The sequence below is a fragment of the Nothobranchius furzeri genome, chromosome 16 (genome assembly GCF_043380555.1).
Source record: "Nothobranchius furzeri strain GRZ-AD chromosome 16, NfurGRZ-RIMD1, whole genome shotgun sequence".
NCBI lineage: Eukaryota > Metazoa > Chordata > Actinopteri > Cyprinodontiformes > Nothobranchiidae > Nothobranchius > Nothobranchius furzeri.
In genome coordinates, this window is record NC_091756.1 from 39,653,503 (window position 1) to 39,677,163 (window position 23,661).

At 39.7% G+C, this 23,661-nt stretch overlaps 1 protein-coding gene across 5 annotated transcripts in view; it reads right to left on the reverse strand.

Annotated features, from left to right (window-relative positions):
- Positions 1–23,661, reverse strand: part of vti1a (vesicle transport through interaction with t-SNAREs 1A) — a 141,095-nt gene that overhangs the window by 38,086 nt on the left and 79,348 nt on the right. For 3 of the 5 annotated variants that reach the window (XM_054749757.2, XM_015962599.3, XM_015962598.3), the window contains 2 exons: positions 10,825–10,895; positions 4,460–4,521 (listed from right to left, as the gene is read on the reverse strand). In XM_054749757.2, coding sequence (XP_054605732.1) covers positions 4,460–4,521; positions 10,825–10,895 — 133 coding nt within the window. Of the gene's footprint in view, positions 1–4,448; positions 4,522–10,824; positions 10,896–23,661 lie in introns of all 5 variants that reach the window. The other 2 variants (XM_015962601.3, XM_015962600.3) reach the window with 1 other exon arrangement.

The window sequence follows — 23,661 nt, forward strand, 5'->3', positions numbered from 1 at the left end:
TGAAACCCCAGGACAAGGCCTGACGCCTTTCTAAAGTTATTTTAAAGATAAAATTGGGGAAAAAAACCTTGTTATGAACAGAAAATATGAAACTGTGTCTGGATTTGATGCCATAGACACACAACTGAACTCATTAACAACACCTAAAGTGTTTCTTTACTAATTATCCTCACAGGCAGTGATGAGTTTCCAAGTCTAAGAGGTATAACATTTAACTTTTAAACAAAGCAACAGCTATTTAAGATGTGAATGTTCCTTACAATAAGTGATATTCACACAGTCTTAAAGCTAATTGGCTTTCTTGAACCATGGCAGCGAGCTAAACGAGTGAGTAATTGTTTCTCAGCAGGGGTGACAGCCATGAGACCTTAAGGATGTTTTAGGAAGAAGTGCTAGTTATCGTGTACGACATCAGAAATGAAAAAGAGAAGACAGTCACACTGACACCTGGGAATTTAAATCAGGACCTAATCTGAGACAAATACTTTTAGAATCAAGTTCACTGTGTTATATTTATATGCACCTTGTTTTTGAAAATTGTGAACTCTCAGAGAGCTCTTAATTAAAAGCAACTGACTTTAAAATTTTCTAAATGCTAAATTCAATTAAAAATGTTCTATTTTAAAGGATCTCTAGTGATTTACATCACTGCCTTACTAGTTTGATTCTTTAAAACACTGGACTTCCCAGCAGACATCATCCGTATTCGTTTGTATACACACACACTTTGTCTGGATATGTTGGATTTATTTTTCCAGAGCCTAGCGTCTATAAATACACTAAGAATCTAAATAATAATCTAATTCAAACTATAAGAATCAATAACAACAAAATAGTTTAAAGGTGCAACCAAGGCTCTAACACATCAGTCAAAATCATATTAGAGCAATTTTCCTTCCTTTTCAACATCTGTAATCAAGACGTTCCAACGCCTTACACTAATGATGGTTTATAAACACATCAACAGTTGATTCATGCTTAAAATAGTTGCTTCCTTGTCTAATAAAGTAACTTTTTATGTTCAAGGAATTTTGTTACAATATCGAGCACTTTTTTTAAATAAGAAAAACCTCTTTTAAAATCTTGAAAATACCCTGTTAAAATCCCAGTTTTTTCTAGAATTTCCTTTAAGAGCTCTGCAGCAGAAGATGACAAAGCAAACAACGTCTGACATCAAAAGCAAACGTAATTTATCACAAAAGATGTTTCTAAAATAAGGAAGGGAGCCGTTCGAGGTTCCTGCACATCATCTTTGCTCTCTTTTCTGACTCTCTGCTTTTAAACAACTTCAGATTTAATGTTTCCAGAGCTCAACCTGAAAACAAAAACATTTTCTTTTATGCAGACGGTGATAAAATGTTAAAGAAACAATGGGGGGTGAGCGCAGTCGGCAGTCTACGAGCTGGCAGCAGGGCCTCGGTTCGGAAAGCCCTCATAAATCCTGATTTGAGCGGGGCACTAACCAGAGGAGCGAAGGCACATCAAGAGGAGGGGTGGGGGTGGTGGCGTGCCTCTTAAAATGCTACGTCTGATTAAGTTTTCCCATTAGGTGACAGCTGAACTTTAACATTAATATGATAATATTGAAATAAGTGCGTGTTATTTACTTCAACAGCAGAGGGGGTGGAGGAAGGAGGAGGAGGGAATGATGAATGATTTCTGGACAGCTTTGGGTGACATGCCAGGCGAGGTGACCCCCCCACCCCCACTCCACACACACACACACACACACACACACACACACACACACACACACACACACACACACACACACACACACACACACACACACTTCTCTTCCCATAATCAGACTTGACAAAATGGAGACATATGCAGAAATATTGGTTACAGTCGGCGTCACAGCCCTCCTCAGGCCTACTATTTGCTGGCTGCCCTGTGAGCCGCCCAGTAAATTGTCTATGGGCACTGAAGCATCTATTTCAATTGGCACTTCCTTCCTGCCCCGGGATTTTACATTTAGTCAGTGTCATTTACATATTACTCTTAATCAAAATCCACAGCGGGTAAGAGAGAGAGGGAACAACAACAGAGGACAAGAAACAAAACTGTGGCGTCACGGTTCAGGAGGAAGCACACAGGCACTTTATGAAATGGAGATGTGACAAGATATTAACTTTGTGTGTGTTTGGGTGTGTGTGTTGGGAAGAGCATGTACAAGATAATGCTAGGCCTATTGATATGTTGAATGCTTGTGTTTTTGGTATTTGTTTGGGGCTGCTTTGTGCATGAACCAAGAGAAACAAAGGCAGTAGGCTGTTTTGGGGCAGTGAGTGAATTTTGTGAAGAAAAACTGGGAAAATGTACAGTTTGCGCTTGTCTTATTGAGCTTTTTTTCCCTGGAAGAGGCTTTATTAAGCTGCTCTTTTCTCCATCTAACCAAGGAGCAGCACAATGGCATTCAAGCAAACAGCCTTTCATGCTATTTGTTTTGGTGCAGTTTACTCAGATGTAGGTAAACACTACTTTGATAATCAGAATTATGCCACTTAATGCGTATACATGTGCATCTGAGTTGACCTAAAGCCTTTATCCCAGTTTACATGGACGTTAGAAAATCGGACTCTCAAATGAAGTTTGACATGCACTCTTTCGTTCAGTTAGCCATTTGCTTTTTTTTTTTTAATATATACATTCTCTCCCCCCTTTGGCAATGATATGAACAGAAGACCGCTTCCGCAATCTTGTTATTTCCGAAAGTTACCGGAATCAACTCGACTGAGTCGTTTACATGCAGATACAGTCGGGGTCCTACCACATTATCTGGGTGCTTCAGCACAATTAAAACCAGTTCACCTTCAGAAAGACTAACGTATTTACATGAATTAAAAAAACAAACAAACATCGTCAGCCTATTTAGGACAACTGTTTGGATTTCTGATTGGGAAAGAGAACCATGATACGGTAAATCCTCTAATATTAGCCTGTATTTAATTTACTGCCGGGTATCATATTTTGGCCGGTGTCGGAGTCGGCGGAGGTGAATAATGGCCAGTTTTTTACTGTGGCCGGGTGGAATGTGGTAACAAGCAAGTACGGGGGGGCGGTTGTGTCATCCGTCTCACTTTTGATTTGCCAGTGATAGACCGCGAGGGTAACTTTAACCGTGCAGAAACAAAGAGGAGGCGAAAATTTGATATCAAGTTCAAAGAGAACGTGCTGATTATGCTGCAGAACACTCTGGGGAGCAGTAGGGGTTGTATGAACTAGTCGACTTCACCGCTCTATAGTGACTTTTTATGCCTGCCATCAACTAGTCGCTGTCACGTGATAATGACCGGCAAGATGCAGTCCACTGAAAAGACAGCAGCCTGCTGTCAGCAGGTGACAAGCTCCTGCGCGTCGGGAGGCAACGCGCTGTGCTAGAGCGTCGGTACTGACACCCGCCGTAAAACGGACATTTAACCAAATTGTGACGTTTACCCTCTTGCAATTTAACCTTCCCCTCACCCCCATCCTAACCTTAACCAGCTTGCGCATGCAAAGCTCTGATTGTTGACGCACTCCAGACATCTGCGTCCTGAGCACGGCCACAGTAACATTATCAAATCAGGTGTTGCCACCTCAAAAACTAATTTAACACGCGATCGTTCATGTCGGCTCATTTCCTTTTATGTTTTCTGTCATTTATTCTTTTATTTGTGCCTGATGCTTTTTGCTGCTGTGGATCGGGGCGCATCACCTGTTTTTTCCTCGGTGACGCACCTAACTGATGTGGCCGGCGAGCAGCGCGCACTCCGCTGTTTTTGCGGTCGGTAGATCTTTTAGAACTGCAGTTCAAAGGTAACTCATAAGGTGAATATATATGAAGCCAGGTAGCAGTTTTTCTTTAGGATTGAGAGGAGATGCAGGAAGATAATAAACAGAAAGGACAGAAAAATAGTCAAATAAAAACAAGTTAGTTTTTGTACCTGCTGGTTGCAACAAACAGACACCATTGAAGGTAATCAGAAGTGAGGAAGAGAAAATGAAATAATTATTTTAATGTTTAGAGCAGCAGGAACTCCGCGAGGCTGCAGGCGCATCAGTGAGTTTGTGGCCGCTGTGCAGGGGGAGGGGGGAGAGGGCTGAAGCAGAAACTACCGTTGTTAAAAGAAATGTGTTTGTGGGCGCAATTTTAATCGTCAAAAACTCCAGCGAACCATTAGTTCATTTTGCTCAAATAGAAATTGAGGCCTGCCTCTAATTCTGGTCCTCCTTCCAATAAAGGCCTGGAGCTTGATGAGCTTGAGTCAAATACAGGCCCGGGCCTGTATTAGAGGATTTACGGTAATTTTGCTAATCTACACTGCAGAATGAAAACAGAAAACGATACTTGTAATAATCCACCCACCCCCACATAAAAAGAGATGTAGCTATTTTTCCACAAGTTCACAACACTGTTCACGCACAATAAGAACAAAAAGAACGTGCAGAAACAGCGTCCCTACCTGTGTCTTACCTTCTCAGCATGCCGGTGAGGATACGAGAACTCTTGCCCAAGTTTGCATCCGTTTCTCTCAGCTGGGAAGAAAAAAATGAGAGGCAGTGTTAGGCAGGTCTTGAACTTATACTTTTTGGATTGTTCTTTCTTTAATTTGTCCTTATGTTTCATTGACTTGTTCAGTTTTATTTAGTTTGCTTTAAATAATTTAAAAATATTCTAAATAAACCTTTGCCGCAGGAATGCCAATGTCGGCGTTAAAATGTAACATCAGAAATTATTGGTATCAGCTTTTAATGTTTTAATGATGCAACTTTTAGAAACCACACACACTCTTCTGCTACTTCTCCTCTCACTCAAAATATTTAAAAAAAAATTCACAGATCCAAATTTGTTTGTTTGAAACAACTTTTGAAGAAGCAGAAATTTGCCCTGTAGTGGGAGTTAGTCAGAATTATCTCAGGGAGAATATGATTGAATAGTTGTTGAAGACAAAATATATGACATTTTTCCCCATATCCTAACTTAAATTCAAGATGTCATATTTTTCATAGATAAGGTTTTAAGTAGTTTGTCTTTTTCATGAGGGACCACACATTTGTTGGTATTGGTTTACATCAGTGGCCCTCAATTGGCGGCCCGCGAGCCCTCTCTTTGTGGCCCCCAAACCCCGCGCGCACCCCCACTCCCACCCCCGACCGGGAGGTGTAGGATAGAGCTGAGAAAAATAATCAAACAATCAATGCATCGAGATGCGGGCATAAATGATTCTGCATCATAGAAGAGTACCATAATCAATTTTAGTGGATTGTGGTTTTGTTGTTATAATGGCGGCACCATCGTAGCATCCAGATCTGTCAGAGCGGGTGTTCTCCACATTTACCGGGTAGAAAACTTTGGTCTGCCTTTATGTGGTACTGCAGGGCTGAGCGCTGGAGTTATAACCTGAGACCGAACCCGAACCAAATCAGCCCGATCGGTTCTGTTGGATTTGGGCCGTGAATTATATTAATTGAGCGGGTTGTCACACGGCGCACTCCGCTCTCGATCAGCGAGTGAGAGAGAAAGAGAGAGAGGGAGATTGTGTGCTCACACAAGAGAGGATCAGAGGATGCTCCTCCAAACACGCATTATTATTTTCATAAGTTCATTATTATTTCTCCTGGAAGCGCTCAGTCAGTCAGAGTGCCGTGATGTCGGGAGGTCCGGTCTTGGGGAGGGAGCGGGGTGAGTGATGGCGGCTGCAGCGTAATCATCTGTATCCTTTATTTAGGGACACGGAGAAGTTAAAAGGAGAGAGAAATAGAAGATAGAAGTTTTTGTTCCACTTTATTCGTTTGTTTCCTGATGATAAACTGATGTTAAATTCAACCTAAAGAGAAACTGGGAGGAAGCTTTGGTTCATTTTAAGTTACAGGAGATCTTGTTTCCTATCTGCTCCTTCAGAGACAGCATGGGCATGAGAGTTACATGGTGAGGGTCCCACAGGACAGGTTAGTGCAGTCACACAGCTGAGCTGGAGGGGGACAGGTGTTGTCCTTTATATTGCAAGCTGGTGTGTTATGTGCATTATAGCCAGCGATCCAAACAGCAGCATCATGACCACCACCACCACCATCATCATCATCACCACAGTCGTCATAGTCGTCGTCATCATCACCATCTTCTTCCATGGCGTCTTCATTATCATCACCAACATCATCATTGTGAACACCATCACCATCATCCTCATCATCTTCAATATCATCATCATTATCATCTTCAACATCATCATCACCATCATCACCACCACCACCATATCATCACCAACATCATCTTCAACATCCTCTTCATCATCATCATAATCATCATCACCATCACCATCATCTTCCTCCTCCTCCTCATCATCATCATCATCATCACCACCACCACCATCATCGTCAACATTATCTCCAGCATCATCATAGCCATCATCCTTTTCGTTGTTGTCTTCATACTCATCATCATTATCACCACCACCAACATGAAATTAAAGCTTTCTATTAAGTGATTATAATAATGTAAATTAAACATGTTTTGGACAATTTTGTTTCTTTTTAACTCTCAGATTATATCAAATAATTAATAACATTTATTATTATTACAAACAAAACCCTTCCTTTCCTCAAACATTTTAAAGGTGACCCACAAACATACCAGATTTTACAAAAGCTAGCTGTAATTTCTTATGCATAGTGTGTGCAATTTAAAAAATAATTGAATAAAAAGTTCATCATGTAACTTTTGCTGTTTTATGATTTGAAGTCCCATGCAAGACATGAAACACTGTGGGGAACTTAACATGGCACTCTATATGATTGTGCTGTTAAGAAGTTGCTTTAATGGTTTCACCCAATACTCTCTTTTATTTGTACATGTGTCTTTATTCAAGTTTCATAACCACAGATCACACATAACATCACATACTAAAAATACACAAATCAGCTTCACAAACATAACTGATTATTAGATTTTAGTTTTCAAACAACCTTGTGAGCTAAGCTGAAGAGACCATTTTACCTTTAAGTTAGATGTGTGCTTGTCTACAAACAACCCTCTACAAAACCACCCACTGAGCACACGCTCACAGGCAATTTATCTAAAACAGAAATAGCCTGACTGTGGGTAAAATCCATACTGGCCCCTTTTTTCACTTCTAAGCACTATTAGCACTAAGAGTTGTTTAAAACAGAAAACATCTACTTTTAATCAGCTAGTCAATAGCAGTCACTCAACCGACCTTCTGCTGCTCCTATAGGCAGAACAAACATGAGAATGACATTTAAAAAATTAATAAAAAGAGCTGCTTTTACTTTTAACATACATAGAAAGGATGAGGTGTCCTTGAAGGCACCCCTGAAATAATGATCATGGCGATTCAGGACTAATTGCCTTGGATATTTCTCTTTTCTGGCTCCTTTCTTTCTTTCTGACATTTTCCCTTAGGGGTCACAGCGATGTTTTCATTCCACTCTATTATCAGATTTAGAGACTTTAACTGCAAAATGATTTGGCTGAGATGTTGCCAGTAAGGTGTGAAAGGAGAGGAGAAAAAGCTGCCACTGCACTGCGTGAGCTGCCACCACCATAGTCACATGTTCCAGAAGATGATGGAAGTGGATTATTTTTCTCTACTCAGCATTCATCTTCGTCTCTTTCTAAAATAACACACTTTTCAACAAACACTCACTCACCTAATGTGTTTTCATTAGGACGTATTTTAAATATTTCGCATTTTAATTCTTCAATCGTTTCCGCAGAATGTTTTTTTTTCTGTTTTAACTCATCTTTCAGTCTTTTCTGCTACTCACACTCCACCCCTCCTTCATGGACACTTTCTTCCTACTTTCCCATCTTTCTTTCCTACCCTCTGGCAGCTCGGGCTGATGGGATGCAGGCTGCCAGAGCCAAGGATACATGTGTGCAGGGTAGGAGGTGGGGGACCTTGGGTTTGGGCCCTCTGGCAAAGACAACAAGTCCAGCAGTTGCCTGATGTCTGCCTCAGCCCATAGATCCGTCCCCCTGATAGTTCACGCTTTCTCCCAAAATACACTCCTCCCTTTGAATCTCCCCCATTTCTTATGCCTTCATCCTTAACCTGAAATGGAAACCAAGTGAAATTTGTGTTCAGTTGAGTGTCTAAAATTAGCTGTGCATATATATGGAGGGAATGAGATGAAGGTGTTTTGCCTGACTTGTTGAGGTTTTCCACAGTTCAAATATAGAACAACTGCCAAACTCAGCCTCATGTTCAGGAGAAAACTGCATGTAAATTGTGTAACCATTATAATAAATTAAGCTCATTTGCACAAATACAAAAATAAGAAAATCACAATTTTGAGACTTGGAGGGAAAACTGCTAAATCAGCATCACGTTTATTTTTTAAATAAGTTTAAGCCTGTAAAACTTCAGGAACTTAACTTTGCATAAGCTTTAGGATGTCAATGTAAAACTAAGTAACTCATAATGTTCCTAAAATTAAATATTAAACTGTCATGTAATTATGTGCTCTCACGTGACATAACTGGTTAGCCTAGAGTGTAGACCGTCATTTGCCGTAGCAAAAATAATCTTGCTTTGCATGTTGGTCTAGCAAGGCTCCATTGGAACCCTTGCAGCCCCAGCCAGTAATGTGGCTGGCCAATCACAGCGTGTTTATTTAGAAAAGACTGTATTTTTGTCTTTCTCCCTGCTTCTTTCACGTGTATGGTGGACTGCCCCGTTGACTGACATCCATTACGGTCCAATCACAGCCCTCGATGGGTTTGGTGGGCCAATTATAGCACAGGCGGGATGTTGCTGAAGAAACAAAGATGGCGACAGCCCATTTGAAATGACTTTGGCATCAACTTTGGACAATTTAGGCTTGGGCTTTGAGTGAAGAGCAGATAGTAGTACTTAAGTCTTTTATTTGGAAAAAGGATGTATTTGCATCTTATTCAACACTGCTTGGCAGACTGCCCTGTTGGCTGACATCCATAGCGGTAAGTCACGTTGTTCAGTGTCCAATAGCATGCAGAAACAGTTGAAAAGACAACTGTACGATTGAGATCTGCCCATGAGAAGTGGCCATCCTATATATATATATATATATATATATATATATATATATATATATATATATATATATATATATATATATATAGATAGATAGATAGATAGATAGATAGATAGATAGGATGGTTTGCCAGGCTAAGAACTAAAGACCCTGAAACCCAAACTGTATTCTGGGGAACAGCAGGCTAATTTATAGGTTTCTTTGTTGACTACACCATACATATTAATGCACATTCTGCTATATTTAAAGTGACACGTCTGCACAGAAAATAGAAATATTTACTCAATAGCTATAGGACTAATAAATGGTAAATGGCCTGTATTTGATATAGCGCCTTCTAGAGTCCTGGAACCCCCCAAGGAGCTTTACAACACTACCAGTCATTCACCCATTCACACACACATTCACACACTGGTGGGGATGAGTTACGATGTAGCCACAGCTGCCCCGGGGCGCACTGACAGAGGCGAGGCTGCCGAGCACTGGCGCTACCGATCCCTCCGACCACCACCAGCAGGCAATGTGGATTAAGTGTCTTGCTCAAGGACACAACGACAGCGACAGACTGAGCGGGGCTCGAACCTACAACCTTCCAATTATGGGGCGAGCACTTGACTCCTGTGCCACCGTTGCCCACATAAATAAAAAGCATATGTAAAGACTGGCTCAACTTTTAAATAAAATGTGAACAAATGTCTAATAGGGTTTAAATTTATAGTTTGAATCTTTCTTGCAATTATTAAGTCCCGGTTTCAAACTAACAAATCTGTACTCTTTAATCATATTAAGATTTAAATCACACCTTAAACCTTTTTCCTGCTGCTTACATGAAAACTGAGCATCAGAGTCCGAAGAAGAAAAGTCATTTTATTTATATGATGAAAGCGTCGACCTCCTGCTGGGCAAACAGGTTTTTGCAGAGTTTTACATTATTAATATATTTTTTTATGCTAAAAATATTTCACATTCTATTAATTTAACCTTTCCATCCTTCATCCTTACTTCTTTTTTTTTCTTTGCTACACAAGCTTCCTTTAAAGCCGAGTCTCTGTGTGTGTGTGAATTTGTGTACATGTGGTAGGGAGGTTAAGCAAAGGAGACTTGTGGGAACGGGGGAGTGAGAGAGAGAGCAAAAGAAAGAGAGTTGAGGCACTCTCAGTAGACACTGGACCGTTTTGAAAGGAGATGTTTGATTTTCTTTGAAACCGCCAGCACGAGGCCCTCTACCATGTTATGATCTTTTAGCATTCTGCGCTGCGTGGGCCAACAGGGCCGGGCCCCCTTCCCATGTTTGGTCTTTGCTGTCTCTGTCTACCTGTCTGTTTGGTGGGCTGCATGTTAGAAGAGGTATCATTAAGGATCTGGCAGACGTCGAGGAAAAGATGGAGGGAGAGAAAGAAACTGGAGATCAGAGGTGAAACGTAGAAGGATCGATGGAGGACGATGGCAGCGGGAAAAATCAACCACAGCCAATAGAAAATAAAAGAAACTAATCATTTGTGAACTTATTTTCTGATTTTATATGACAAAATGTGTATGGATCTTAAAATAAATAAAAGGAAAGCACAGAATAAAAAAATCATAATGAAAGTATCAGAGACTGGAAAACAATAGTAACCAAATGTACACAGGCTGCTTTGTCAATTCTGCTGACTTAGTTTCTGCACAAGTATGTCTAAGACTTTACTTGACAAAATAAAAACTAAAAAACGACAGTACTGCTAACCAGCTGTCACGGCTTACAGCTTTGCATACACTTGTTAGAACAGAGACCCCAGTTTGTGCAGGTGACAGGTGTGTACTCACCCTCTCTCTGGCTCGCTGTATCTTCTCACGATCGGTGTGCAGGTTGGAGAGGATCTCCTGTCCCACTTGTTCTGGAAAAGAAGAGAAGGAATGTAGTGTGAGAAGCCTGCATGTCCAGCAACTGCAAGAAAAGGCTTTTAATCATGTTTTAATCTTGTAAATCATTAAATTGCAGGTATTTTTCATAAAAAATAAGGTGGTAGGCAAATACAGTCTGCATGTGAAACAGTGTGCATTTTAACTGTTTACTCTCCAGAAACCTGCTGAAAAGGCAGGTAGCACAATAATATAGAGGCAATAAATCAAGTTCAAGCTTATTTTTCTGACTTTCCCTTCATTGATTGATCATTTTGTCCAGCCAGGTGAAAGCTACAAGAGAATAATCTCTCCCAAAAACCCAGAATGGCATCCAAATGCCAACATTTGACTAAATGCAAAGAAAAAACACCCAGAATCATGCAATATTTGCTAGTTATCACAAAACACGTAAATCACAAAGATGATAAAAAACAGCTACACAGAACAGATATGTAGAAATAAGTAGACAGTTGTGGAGGTTTTCTACCATATTTATCTCATTAGGATCACCCCAACCTTCAAGTATCTTAAACCTAAAAAAGTAAAGACATTTACAAACAAATAAAATGTAACCTAGAAAAGTTAGACCTTCCACACTTATCTCCCATCAAAAAAATCTGTCATCAATGTAAAAAATTTAGCTACGTTTGTGGTAAAAATATAAATAAAAAGAAAAAAGAAAAATTGGGGAGGTAGACAATAAATCAGGGGGTAAAGTGAAGAATCGTTGCATGGATCAAAGACGGGCTTTCAAGCGCACCAAACAAATCCAGGATAAACAACACAGTTGCTGACTGTATTACACTACACAGGTGCCGCACACCAAAGGGCCCATGTGCTGAGCGCCTGTTCGAGGGGGGAGCAGAGCAAAAATGGGCTACATCTGGCAGCTAAACAAGAGAAGAGAGAGAGAAAATGACTCAGAATGAGAGATGGAGAAAGGGGATCAGGGAGAGGTAAAGAAAAAAAAGCAGAACGCACTGTCAAATGAACAACATTCGTCTCCCATTCATCCCATCCTTCTCACACCCCTACACTGTAACTGACTCAAACGTGTCTCTTCCTGCCTTCATTAATTTCTAATCTGGAACAAGACAGATTGAAGGATACCCAGATTAAACAGTGCAGTCAGACAGTCACACGTGACAAATAGGGCAGATTAAAAGACTGAGTGCAGGTATTAATAACCATAAAAATACAAGCCCTCCCCCGTGCTTATTGGCAGAGAACAAGGGATAAACAGGAAGGGAGTTGAAGCAGAAATCTTCTGTTAAAGAGACAAATAACCACATCTATCCATCTCTGTCAGCGCTGGAGCTTCTATTTTAATAAATGAGCGTGACAAGCAGTGCAGGAGGTGCTTTTTATGGCAAGTGCATTATTGGAAAGGTTTGCAGTGTGCAAAAAGATGGATGAGGTAGAAAGACCTGTAAAGATATTTTACCCAAAGTATTGAGTAATCGATGCACACAGTCTGTGAGAAGCTATGCTTTGTAGTTGTGGTTTAAAATGTGTTTTAGTGATGAAAATAGAGAAAAGACGGTGAAGTCTGAGCTGCAGTAGTTCCAGTTTCAGAAATGAAACAGACATTTACATTAACCACTAAGTGATTTCTTTACTGATGATCAGGTCTGTGAAAAAGAAAAAATATGCTTTAGCAATTTTTAATATTTGGTTTGCTAACATTTGAGATTTAACAGGAGTTGCAGCAGTTTACTGGAGATGCTGAACAAGTTCAATCTACAAAAAAAGTGAAACCTGGGAGTCAAAGAAATTGTTGTCAGAGACATTTATTAAAGCTCAAACTAACAGAGGAGTTTTACTGATGTTTCCGATGGTTTTATTCTTATGATGGGGAATTTTTCTCCCCAACATAATTACTTTATGGGGTTCTCTGACTACAGGAATTCTGTTTTTTTTGTTTTGTTTTTTGTTTTTACTGTTGGTGTATCATCCATTTGTAACAATTGAATTTTATATACATTTAAAATAATCTTCTAGATGTAGACTATGTGCACATGTAGCTGGGGGAACGACTAACAAAAGAATTTTTTCAGTCATTTGGCAAGTCATCCACCTGTCATCAAAAACTCCCATATATGTAATGTGGCTGTAGATAGCCGGGGTTTTAGGTTTTGAAACGTCCCTGCCCACAACAAAACTGCTCTGACATGGCATGTGCGACTCACTCAAGCTCAATACTCAGCATTAAGATTTTTACCACGCTACCTAGCTATTCCACATCCAGAGAATGTTTTTCAGCACAAATGATTTGGGGAAATACTGCCGCCAACAGGCTTGGTGTGCCTATCTATGAATGTGCATCCCAAAGCGCTGGAGTTTTAGCTGAAAACGAGGTGGTGTGGATCACAGCTTTTATCCTAAATGGGTGATCTGGTTTTACAAAAGCTTGGCTACATGTGTATAGGCCCTTAGTTTTCATCAGTTACTGGTGATTGATTTACTATGATTTATGCAAAACTACTACTATTCTGATGTTGAACTTCTAATCATCTTTGTCATCATTCCAGCTACATTTGTTACTGTTAATCAGATTTTACTTTATAATTCTCAAAACATATTGAAAGTTATAAACTAAATTGTATTAAAAGTTAAATTTGGAACAATTTAGTAAAAAGCAATATTTTTAAAAATACCTCCACGGGGTGTTAGAAGGTGTGCAGAATGTATGACATTTCCTTTAAAAGTTATATTTTCATGAAAAAATAATCAAACTTTTTTTTGGATGGGTTTACCTTTACATCTACCAGCCAATAGAGGGCACTATTGCAGATTGCCAAACAGTCCACTCAGCACAGCAAGGCTGGAATGTGGAAAATGGCAGACTCGTCAAGTCAAGCAGCTTCTTCTGAGGCCAGAAGAGTCGCTATCCTTCTCGGAAGAGGAGCGACCATAAAAGATATAAAACCAGAGTTTTGGTGAAGCCTGCCAGATGGTGCCAAAAATAAATACTCACGTATCGGCAGCGAACCTGGAATCCCAATGGCTGTAAACTTTGTTCTATTGTTGCAACTACAACCTCCACACACTAGATGTCGCTTTGGTGCTCGCAGTTTAGGGAGTTTTAGTTCTCGGATCATCAGGATTTTACACATTCTTACTGTAGAAATACTTTAACAGCAGAACCTTTACAAATAACATTCACTCAAAATAAAATATGTACAGTTGATAAAACAATTCCAAAAGGAGAAATCATTTACTGGTAATGTTCCTGACTTGTCGCTTGTTAGAGTATAAAACATTCCTCGCTTGTTTGAACCACTATTAACAATTTAAATAACCCTGGCCCGCAGGCCGTCCTCTGGCTCTCTTGTTAAAGCTTCCCATCCCCAAAGGCCCATTTAACAAGCCCATTATTGCATTACATTACATTTACATCAGCACCAGAGAACCTTAATTTAACTAGCTCCTCTAATGTAACTGTGGAAAATGAGTTTTATAGAGAAACTAAACGCAGGAGTCTAATGGGAGGAAAAACAAACACCAGTATAAAGAATGTAATCCTGTTACAACAGAAACAGAACAGCTCTGCTTTAACTCAGATTAACATTTGTAAATTTGGTTTAGTTACAAAATATTACCTGTCCATAAATTAATCTAATCTGTAGCTAGAAATTCTTTATAATGTTCATTATGTCCTCTTTTTTTTAATACTACACGAGTTTCTTTTCGTTTCGGACATGAAGGTGTTTTGAGTTACATTGACATGTCACAGATGTTTGTGTGACGCGTCTTTATGACAGCAAACAACGGTCGAAACATGTCAAGGTAACTCGAAACACCTTCATGTCCGAAAGGAAAAGAACCTTGTTTAATATGTAGCTAGAAATACTTGGGGAATATATTCAACAAAAGTTTAAACATTAATAAGAACCAATTTTCCTTTTTTTTTCATGTAAGATAGAAGCTTGTTTCCATTTCCTTTGCTCAGATCCATATGGCGAAAAATGTTCTCCAGATTTCTGCATCATTTAACTGGCAGAAAGGTCATATAATCCAAATTTGATGAAAACATGTGAACTATTATTCAAAGCTTCAGATGGTAAATATCTCCTACATCTGATTATGACATATATTATTTATTTCTGCTCCCATAACCCAAGAGTGTCCAAATATTTCAACACCAGGGCCAACATCCCTAGGTAAATGTCATTATGGGCCACAGAAATGTGAGGTGTTTATATATATATATATATATATATATATATATATATATATATATATATATATATTTTTTTTTTTTTTTTTTTTTTCAATTAAATTATGCTAAAATTAGTTTATGGGCAAAATCCATTTTTGTCTACTGCTCAAAAGAGGCTTAAGATGGACATATTAGTAAACGTGAACATAGAAATGTTAAAAAATGTCCACCTTAGGGTGACCAGATCTCATGCTTGTTTTGGTTTGGGTGCGCACTCCACACATGCTCCGGATCTGTGATAAAGACCCGCCTCTGTTTGATTGACAGCAACAGGAAGATTTTTCCACAGTTTCTTCTATAGAGCTCCGGACCCCACGTGACTCAGTTAGTAGACGCCATTTTGGCAGGTAAAAAAAGGTAAACAAACACATGAACGTGAACGGGATCAGCTTGGATTTTACTTCGTCGGAGTTTACTTCACACTTTAAAACCGAAGAAATCGTTTTATATAGTCAGAAATTAAATAGACTAAACATCTCCGACCCTTACCGTGTCCCTGGGATACTTTTTAAAAACGCCAGAAGCTGTCAGAGCGGACTTCTTACCGGACCTGGCCGGAGAACCCCTTGGGATTTACCCGGAGGAGCTGGCTCTGGCGGCTGGGGAGAGGGAAGTCAGGGCCTCTCGACGCTACTACCCCCGCAACCCAACTCTGGATAAGCGGATGAAAATGGATGGATGGATGGACAAATAACATATTTATACGTATGTAGTTTAAATAGAGTGCTGTGCTGTTTGAATGCATAAACTGAACGCCAAGAGAAATCACTAGTTTGATTTTTTTCCCGTGAATAAAATAAATATGTCAGGCAGGAGCGTCTCAGGATATGTCTGAGATCTGTCTCGGTGAGACAGATAATAGCAATCCAAAGTGCTTTTTATGTGTGATCTGACACTTGATCAACCATTGCTTAAAAATGAAATACAGCTTAGCCGGTTAATTGCTGTGATCATAAGACACGGAAACGGCAGCACGCAGAAATCATGAGGCAACGTTTTACGTGGTGTTTACTTGTTGCTATGAGTAATAAGACAGAAAAAGCCACGCCAAAATAAGTTTAGGAAGCCCACTAAGAATTGTAATAAAATCATTTTAAATAAATACCATACACAGTTGTGGAAACGTTGGTTTAACTACCTGATATGAAGTGGTCGCTGCATAAGCAAAAACCTTTACTCTCGGGGTCCCACAGTTTCATTTAAGCCTGGTCACTAGTGCGTTTTATTACAATGATCCAACGTTTGCGGCGCTCCGGATCTTGGGGAATCCTGTAGAAGGATCTTCCCTTGACTTGTCCCCGTCTGTTCTGGCATCCTGGGGCACAACAGGAATCGACCATATTTCCCGTGTGAGATTTATGACAACAAATAGTCTAGCTGGCTTTTGGCTGGCTTCTGCCTGCCAAAATGGTTCCGTTTCGATTTGAACTGTTGCATGCTGGGAGAAGTGACGTCAACTCCCAGAGCTCTATTAGAGTGAAACTTGAAATGGGAAACTGTCCATAATGCCGGGCATGAGTCTCAATTTGTGGAAAAATGCGGGACTGTCCCGCACAAAGAGGGACACCTGGTCACCCTAGTCCACCTACATCAACAGCCTACCGGAGGTAGGCAACAAATGCCTCCCGGGCCACACTTTGAAAATGTATTTATGTATGTATGTATGTATATACCGCATGTATTAGATTGATGTGATTATAACAAAGATTAGCATGTGGAGACTGACCCTTGTGGATGATGAGGCTCCTGAAAAGACAACCCTTATTTTTTAATGATGTGAAACAGGATTGTTTTCTGTTTGCATTTCTTCTTCTACTCTGCATTTTTGAACCAACTGATTAAAACCATAGCATCTTTCTATCGGCATCTGACTCATTAAAAAAGCTAACAAGGTAAAATGTTGCATATAGAGCAAAAAATAAAGTTGAATAATAAAACACAGGCACGCATGTGCACACACACACACACACACACACACACACACACACACACACACACACACACACACACACACACACACACACACACACAATTTTCCCTTCTTTTTTATTTTTACTTGCCCTCTTCGTCCCTGGGGCCAGAATTGTAGAAGGCCTGGCGGTGGTGTGCTCTGAGGCTCAGCAAACTCCTTTTCATTAAGCAGTAGACACCACTTTTTGAAGGTTACCACACACACTTATATCTGGACACACACACACACACACACACACACACACACACACACACACACACACACACACACACACACCACAGTCAACTTATAGGTTTGCGAGTCCCAAGTGAGAAAAGTTACCTGTCTTTGTACACTTTCAGAGAAGCTTTTTAAAAAAGGAGTTCAAGTCTGCAACTGTATGGTGACACACTTTCATCACCCCCGCTTAAGTTTTACCCACGATGGGATGTGTTTGTACCACTGAGCCCACAGGCCATGAGGCTAGCAGCTTCGCACTGAGACAGAGCTGAAAATAAAGACAACCCCCAATCATTTGTTCACAGAGGAGGCACATAACATCTTAGGGTTTAGTGCTGCTATTACACAGAGCTGATAATGGCAGCCACTATTGCGTGGTTCACATGAATTATTATAATGCAATAGTAGAAATAATAAAGAGCCAAGAAGATTTCTCAAAGACTGCATGTCTCGGTCTTCAGCACCAATTTTCTTTACGCGGTACATTCAAAACAGGTAATGTTGAGATGGTGACCTTAAAGAGCAGATAAGACAAGAGATTAAGTGTTTTTAAAGGGCCCAAAACATGAGATATTCTATGTATGGTGGAAGCTGGCACATCCCATTCTATCCTCACGTCGCCCCTCCATCGTCCCTTCCTCTCGTATGCATTTGAGTCGTGGTGGGCAGTCAGGGTAAATTTCGGGGGCCTTTCTTCACTTTGCAAGGTTGTGTTTTATTCATCGTCTGTGCCCTGACCCCGCAGAACTCCTGTTCTGACAAATCACTTCTGATTAAGACAGATCTCCGTTAGCCAGCCACTCAACTTGGCTTATTCATCATTCTGCAGAAAATATCCCTCTGTACTCCCCCGTTCCTCCTCCTCCTAGCTCGTTTGCCTGTCCGTCAGACCGAAGCAAGGCACAAAAGAAATTTCCGTTGCTGCTTTAAATGGCTGATTATAGACAATTGGTGGATGGAGAGACGTAAGGACGTCTTATGGGTGATAAGACGCAAGTTTAATGGGTATAAATGACCAGGCCTGTAAGAGAGCAGCTGGTAATAAACCCATTTGTTTAAAGCTACACCAGGGTGGAGAGAACTGAAAGCTACATTTTTCTTCTATTTGAGCTCCCCCTCCTCTTTTCTTTAAACCCCAGCCTCAAAGTCAAATTCACAAATCGCCAGATTTACATTATTTTTAAACAGCACAAGTCCCTTTAACAATCCTCCAATGAGAATTGATGAGGCTTAGAAAGGAAAAGCTTGTTTTACATTCATAAAATTACTTGCACCTCCGTCCCTGTGGACAAACGGCCTAAACTTTGACATGTCCATTCAAATGTTACATTACTTTCCTTAAGGCAGGAACAATCGGTATCAGCGCATGCATATGTGGAATGAAAAATCCAGCTGCAGTATTCACATGCAAAGTTCTACCACAGCAAATTAGAGCCAACCATGTCTTGCCGAGGAATCAAGACACCCACAAAGCTATTGTGTTAAAATGTCTAACAAACCAGATTAAATTAACCTGAACGAGAACGGTACCGGTGCCAAAGGGCTGCGAGGCATGAGGATTGAGTGGAGAACGAGGGCTCCTACGAGCAAATTGCCTGGACTTAATCAACCAGTCTCACTGAACCATCCAAATGAAAACTAATGGACTTGGATGCTTGCAGTGATTGCACTCACATGCAACAATGCATGGGAAGGAGTTGTACTTTCTGAGCTCTTCAATTAAAAAATAAGTAATTTCTACAGACGGCTGGTCAGCGTATACAACTATTCCACCAACACTCAAGATTGGTCAATTGTGAAGCTTTAACACAGTTGACGTATTAATTCTGTTTCAAGCACAGGGAACCCTTTTTTATTTTTTATGAGTTGATTAAACTTGGCCAAAATTGTAAAAAATAAAAAATAATGTATGAAGTGTAGAATTAAAAACCCGCATCTGAATGAGCTAATTTGTGAATGCATTATTCATAGTGCTGACATTTGTGTCACACAATTGTGCTGGCTGCACTGCAAATAAAATAAAAATAAATGGTGAATGAATAACACACAAAAAAAAAACTAAACCTCATACAACCTAAACAATAAATCCGGAGTTTGAGTGCCACAATTTAAATAATAAGATTTTATTAAAAAGCTAAGCATTTACATAAATGATTGTGCTTTAGCATATAAGCACATTATGACCATCATCTAAGCTTAAAAAACGTAAAAGTAAACACTGTATTGGATTAAAAAATTAAAGATAAACCCACTATGCTGGATTTAGGACTGTATTAAAATTTGAGCTCCGTGAGAACACAAAGACTATGGAGAGGAATAAAAAACTGCACTGGAAAACGAGACGTTCAGTGGCTCTAATCAAACACAACATCTGATTTAACATCCCCAAGTAATTACTGAGGGAAAAAAAAAGTTTGCTAGTCAAAAATGGACTTAGGGAGGCATTTATGAAGGCGGGAAATGAAAAAAGAGAAAACTTGACGCTCCTCTGATTCGTATTTAACAGTTTAGGAGTGCTAATCATCACATTACTGTTGATTAAAGGCTCTTACTTCTCTAATCAGAAACTTGACAGGCAGATCAAAGGGTGAAACACAAATTTCTTGCCTTTTAATTATCTGTACAACACCACACCTCGGGCAGCTCTTCCCTGCCTATCTCCCCCAACTCTGTGAAAGACTGAGAAAGGAGATCTAACGTCCTACAACAGTTCATTATCCAATAAAACTGGAGACACACAAACACAAACAATTTTAAAGGTTCCATGATTAGTGAAGACCTGGGGGAGGCCCACAATCTTCCTTATTAGCACGTCCTGAATGGGAACACCTTAATTATGTTTGTCAAAATTGGACTTGGCGGCAAGCTCATTTGCATGCTTTGACAGGGCCTGTTGGGAGGCTCCCTCTTTATAGAGCCCAAGGATATTTGCCATTTTTCCAGACCTACTGCTTTTCTTGGTAAATGAATACTATAACTGGTTAACTGTCAACCCAGCCCCAGTCGAAAATGTTTCAGTAAAAAATCTGACACCACCTTTATAAGATTATGGCAACATTTTTGAACATGCTATACAAAACTGTTACTGGACTCATTGTGGACCATACCCTCCATTCCCCCCAATTAACACCTCACCAAATGAACATCTGTCATGGCACTGACATGGGGATCAGTCAGTGTTGACTGTCAACAGTGTTAGTGATGAAAAAGAAAAAGGCGTGAAGTTGAAGTTTCCAAACATGAGCCTAAAGCAGGGGTCAGGAACCTATGGCTCACAAGTCAGATGAGGCTCTTTGGATTACTGCATCTGGCTCTAAGACAAATCTTTAATCAAAAAAATTCAAGACATTAAAAATAATAAACATTCTCATATATTTCAATCCATTCATTTCCTACCACTCATGTTCAAGGTTGCAGCAGGCGCTGCACGATCGTTTTCCGAATGCTTTTGCTCCGTATAAACCTGAACAGGTCACCTGCTTGTGTGTAATCAAATGTCTCTATAGGTTGGCTCTCTCTGACAGAGACAAGGTTTCCAGACCTGGAAAGCACTAGCTTCAGTGGAAATCTTCCCAAATGTGGTCATGTGGTTCTGCTGCGCTGGCCTGTGATCCACACACGTGCTCCGAGCGGCTCTCAGCTCCTCAGTGTGCTGTCCACTAATGTGTGCATGCTGACAATAGCAGTCTGCGTTCAGCATGGTGTCCAAGTCTGAGATAATGCTCAGATGTTCTGAAAGGAATATTTTCTTGATTGATTTAGTTACCTCCTTGATGTTCTCTGTGCTTAACATTTAAAATGTTTGCACACCTGCGTGCATCAGGGCGATTCCAGACTGTCAAAATGACCATTAGTCTTAATACATTTCCATCAAAAAATAAGCAAATACTGAAAAAAATCTGGTTAATGTGATCCTAGCCAACCTTTAACTTTTGTGCCTTCTTGTGAAGATAGGTGCAAAGATATGGAGAAACTATTAAACTCAATTAACATCAGAGCAGAAGCGCACTGTGCTGTTAACTCTGACTGTAAATGGGAAAAATGTTTTAAAAGAACTGATTGGATCATTTTTTACCTTTTTAACATTGTTTATTGTAAAGTTTCATTCAGTACAAAGTTTGATTACAACAATCTAATGAGATGGAACCTGAATTTGTATTCTGCACCATTTAAGCATGTTCCAGACAGTGATACGTGTCAAAAACTGTGGTTTTACTTTCCATAATAGTTGAGCAGGTGTGGCTTAAATGGGTGAGTAACATCAAATTATTTTAGGCACAGACAGGTTACAACTGTGGGATCAATAACTTACGAATTGTTTTATTAATTTTTTATAATTATCTTCTGTTGAAGGCGTGTAAACCCTTGACTTGAGTTAATGTAATTTAAAAGTGTTTGTCTTAAATTTCACACATTTACTTATGTTTAGTATTGTATGGCTCTACAAATGTGTGGCGTTCATGGTTCTCTAAGACAATAAGGTTCCCGACCCTTGGCCTACAGCAGGGGTGTCAAACTCAAACTCACACTGGGCCGAAATGAAAATCTGGGACAAAGTCACGGGCCAAACAATATTTTTTGAATAAGTGACGGCAAATTTGCACATTTTCTTCATCAGCATATACGCAATTTTGAACCTTTTAATTTGGAAACAAACTTATTTTTGCATTAACACTGAATGTGGAATAACCAAATTACACACGAGCAAGTCAATTTGAAATAAAATGCATCAGCGGTATTCATTACTTGTGGTATATTCAGCATTTTTTAAATCTATTCAGGATTTATGTTTTCTTGTTTATTGATTTTTCTTATTTTTTTATTCTCCTTTTTTCTCCTGTAATAAGTGTCATCGCTGCTGTGACGTCTAGCTTTCCCCACTGAGGAACAATAAAGGTATTTTCTATTCTATTCATCTATCTGCAGCCTTTCCACTTCCTGTTTTACTGTAGGTTAAATCTTTTCTCACGGGCCAACAACAAAATAAAAATATCATTTTATCTTAAATGAAAATGCAATATCTCACCTGTTAACTTTCTTGTTTTGGAGCAGAAAAAGAACATAAAACCAACATATTTAAAGCTCAGTTTGCTCCACCGATTTACTGTGATGCTCACCTGTTCCAGCCAGATACCTGCATCATGGGGTTGAGGAGATCTGAGCTGAGGAGGAGACTCCTGTTGTTTTGTTCATCTTCATCATAATAATGACAACATTAGATGACAACAGGTGCTCACATAGGATTGTGCTGCTGAACATGTCTGAGCAGCTTGACCACGTTGTTGTGTGTTGGAGAGGAAAAATAAAAACGACAGCAGCCACAGAGTCATGCTGGTTTGAGCGTGCCGCTGCTCGCTGGAGTTATATCAGTTCTGTCTGGAAGTTAGTTGGAAAACTTTCTCTTTCAGTCATGAACACAGTACTGAGCGGTTAAAATCTCAGTTTCTGGGCTTCAACGTCGGTAAATAGCTGTGTACACTCGGCGCTCAGTGAGAGGAGTGTTTAGTTTGTCCGAGACAGCGGAGCTGCAGACACCGGCAGCAGACGCTGGAAAAAACACAAAAGAGGGGGCGCTTAGGCTATGCGCTGATGCCGCAAAGCATCATGGGAGTTGTAGTCTTTGCTGTAAAATCGGCCAGCGGGTCAGCTTTCATATTTTTTTATATTTATCTCGCGGGCCACATAAAAACGCTCCGCGGGCCGCATCTGGCCCATGGGCCTTGTGTCTCACACATGTGGCCTACAGGTTAGGATGAAGACATTATAAGCAGGCACACCGATATATTGCAAGTTTTTAATTCATTAAAACACAAAACAAAAAGGCAGAAAATATAACAATAGCTATATGAATCTATGCCATTCAAAATTAAAATGAGTCTTTTAAAACATTGTTACTAAAATGTATTATTTATTTATTTAAAGAGAAGTAGCCTCATGAGCAGCCAAAAGCATACGCAAATGATGAAAACGAGAAATTTAAATAATAATAATAATAATAAATAAATACATAATCACCAAAAACAATCACACACACACACACACACACACACACACACACACGGACCAGCTCACAATGTTTACCCCACCTCCATAAATCTCCAGTAACACAATACATTAAAGCAGAAAGTCCCATTTACACCATAAAAGCTAACAAAATGTTCTGTACACAATTAGCAAAGCCATAACATTTCTTTTATGTTCTTCTCTGTGTATATATTTGTACATATTACTATTGATTTTACATTTATATTATTATTGTATTATTTTTGTTATATTCATTTATATTTTGCACCAAAGGGAGTGACACTCCAATTTGGTTGCACCCTGTACCTTATTCTTTTCCATT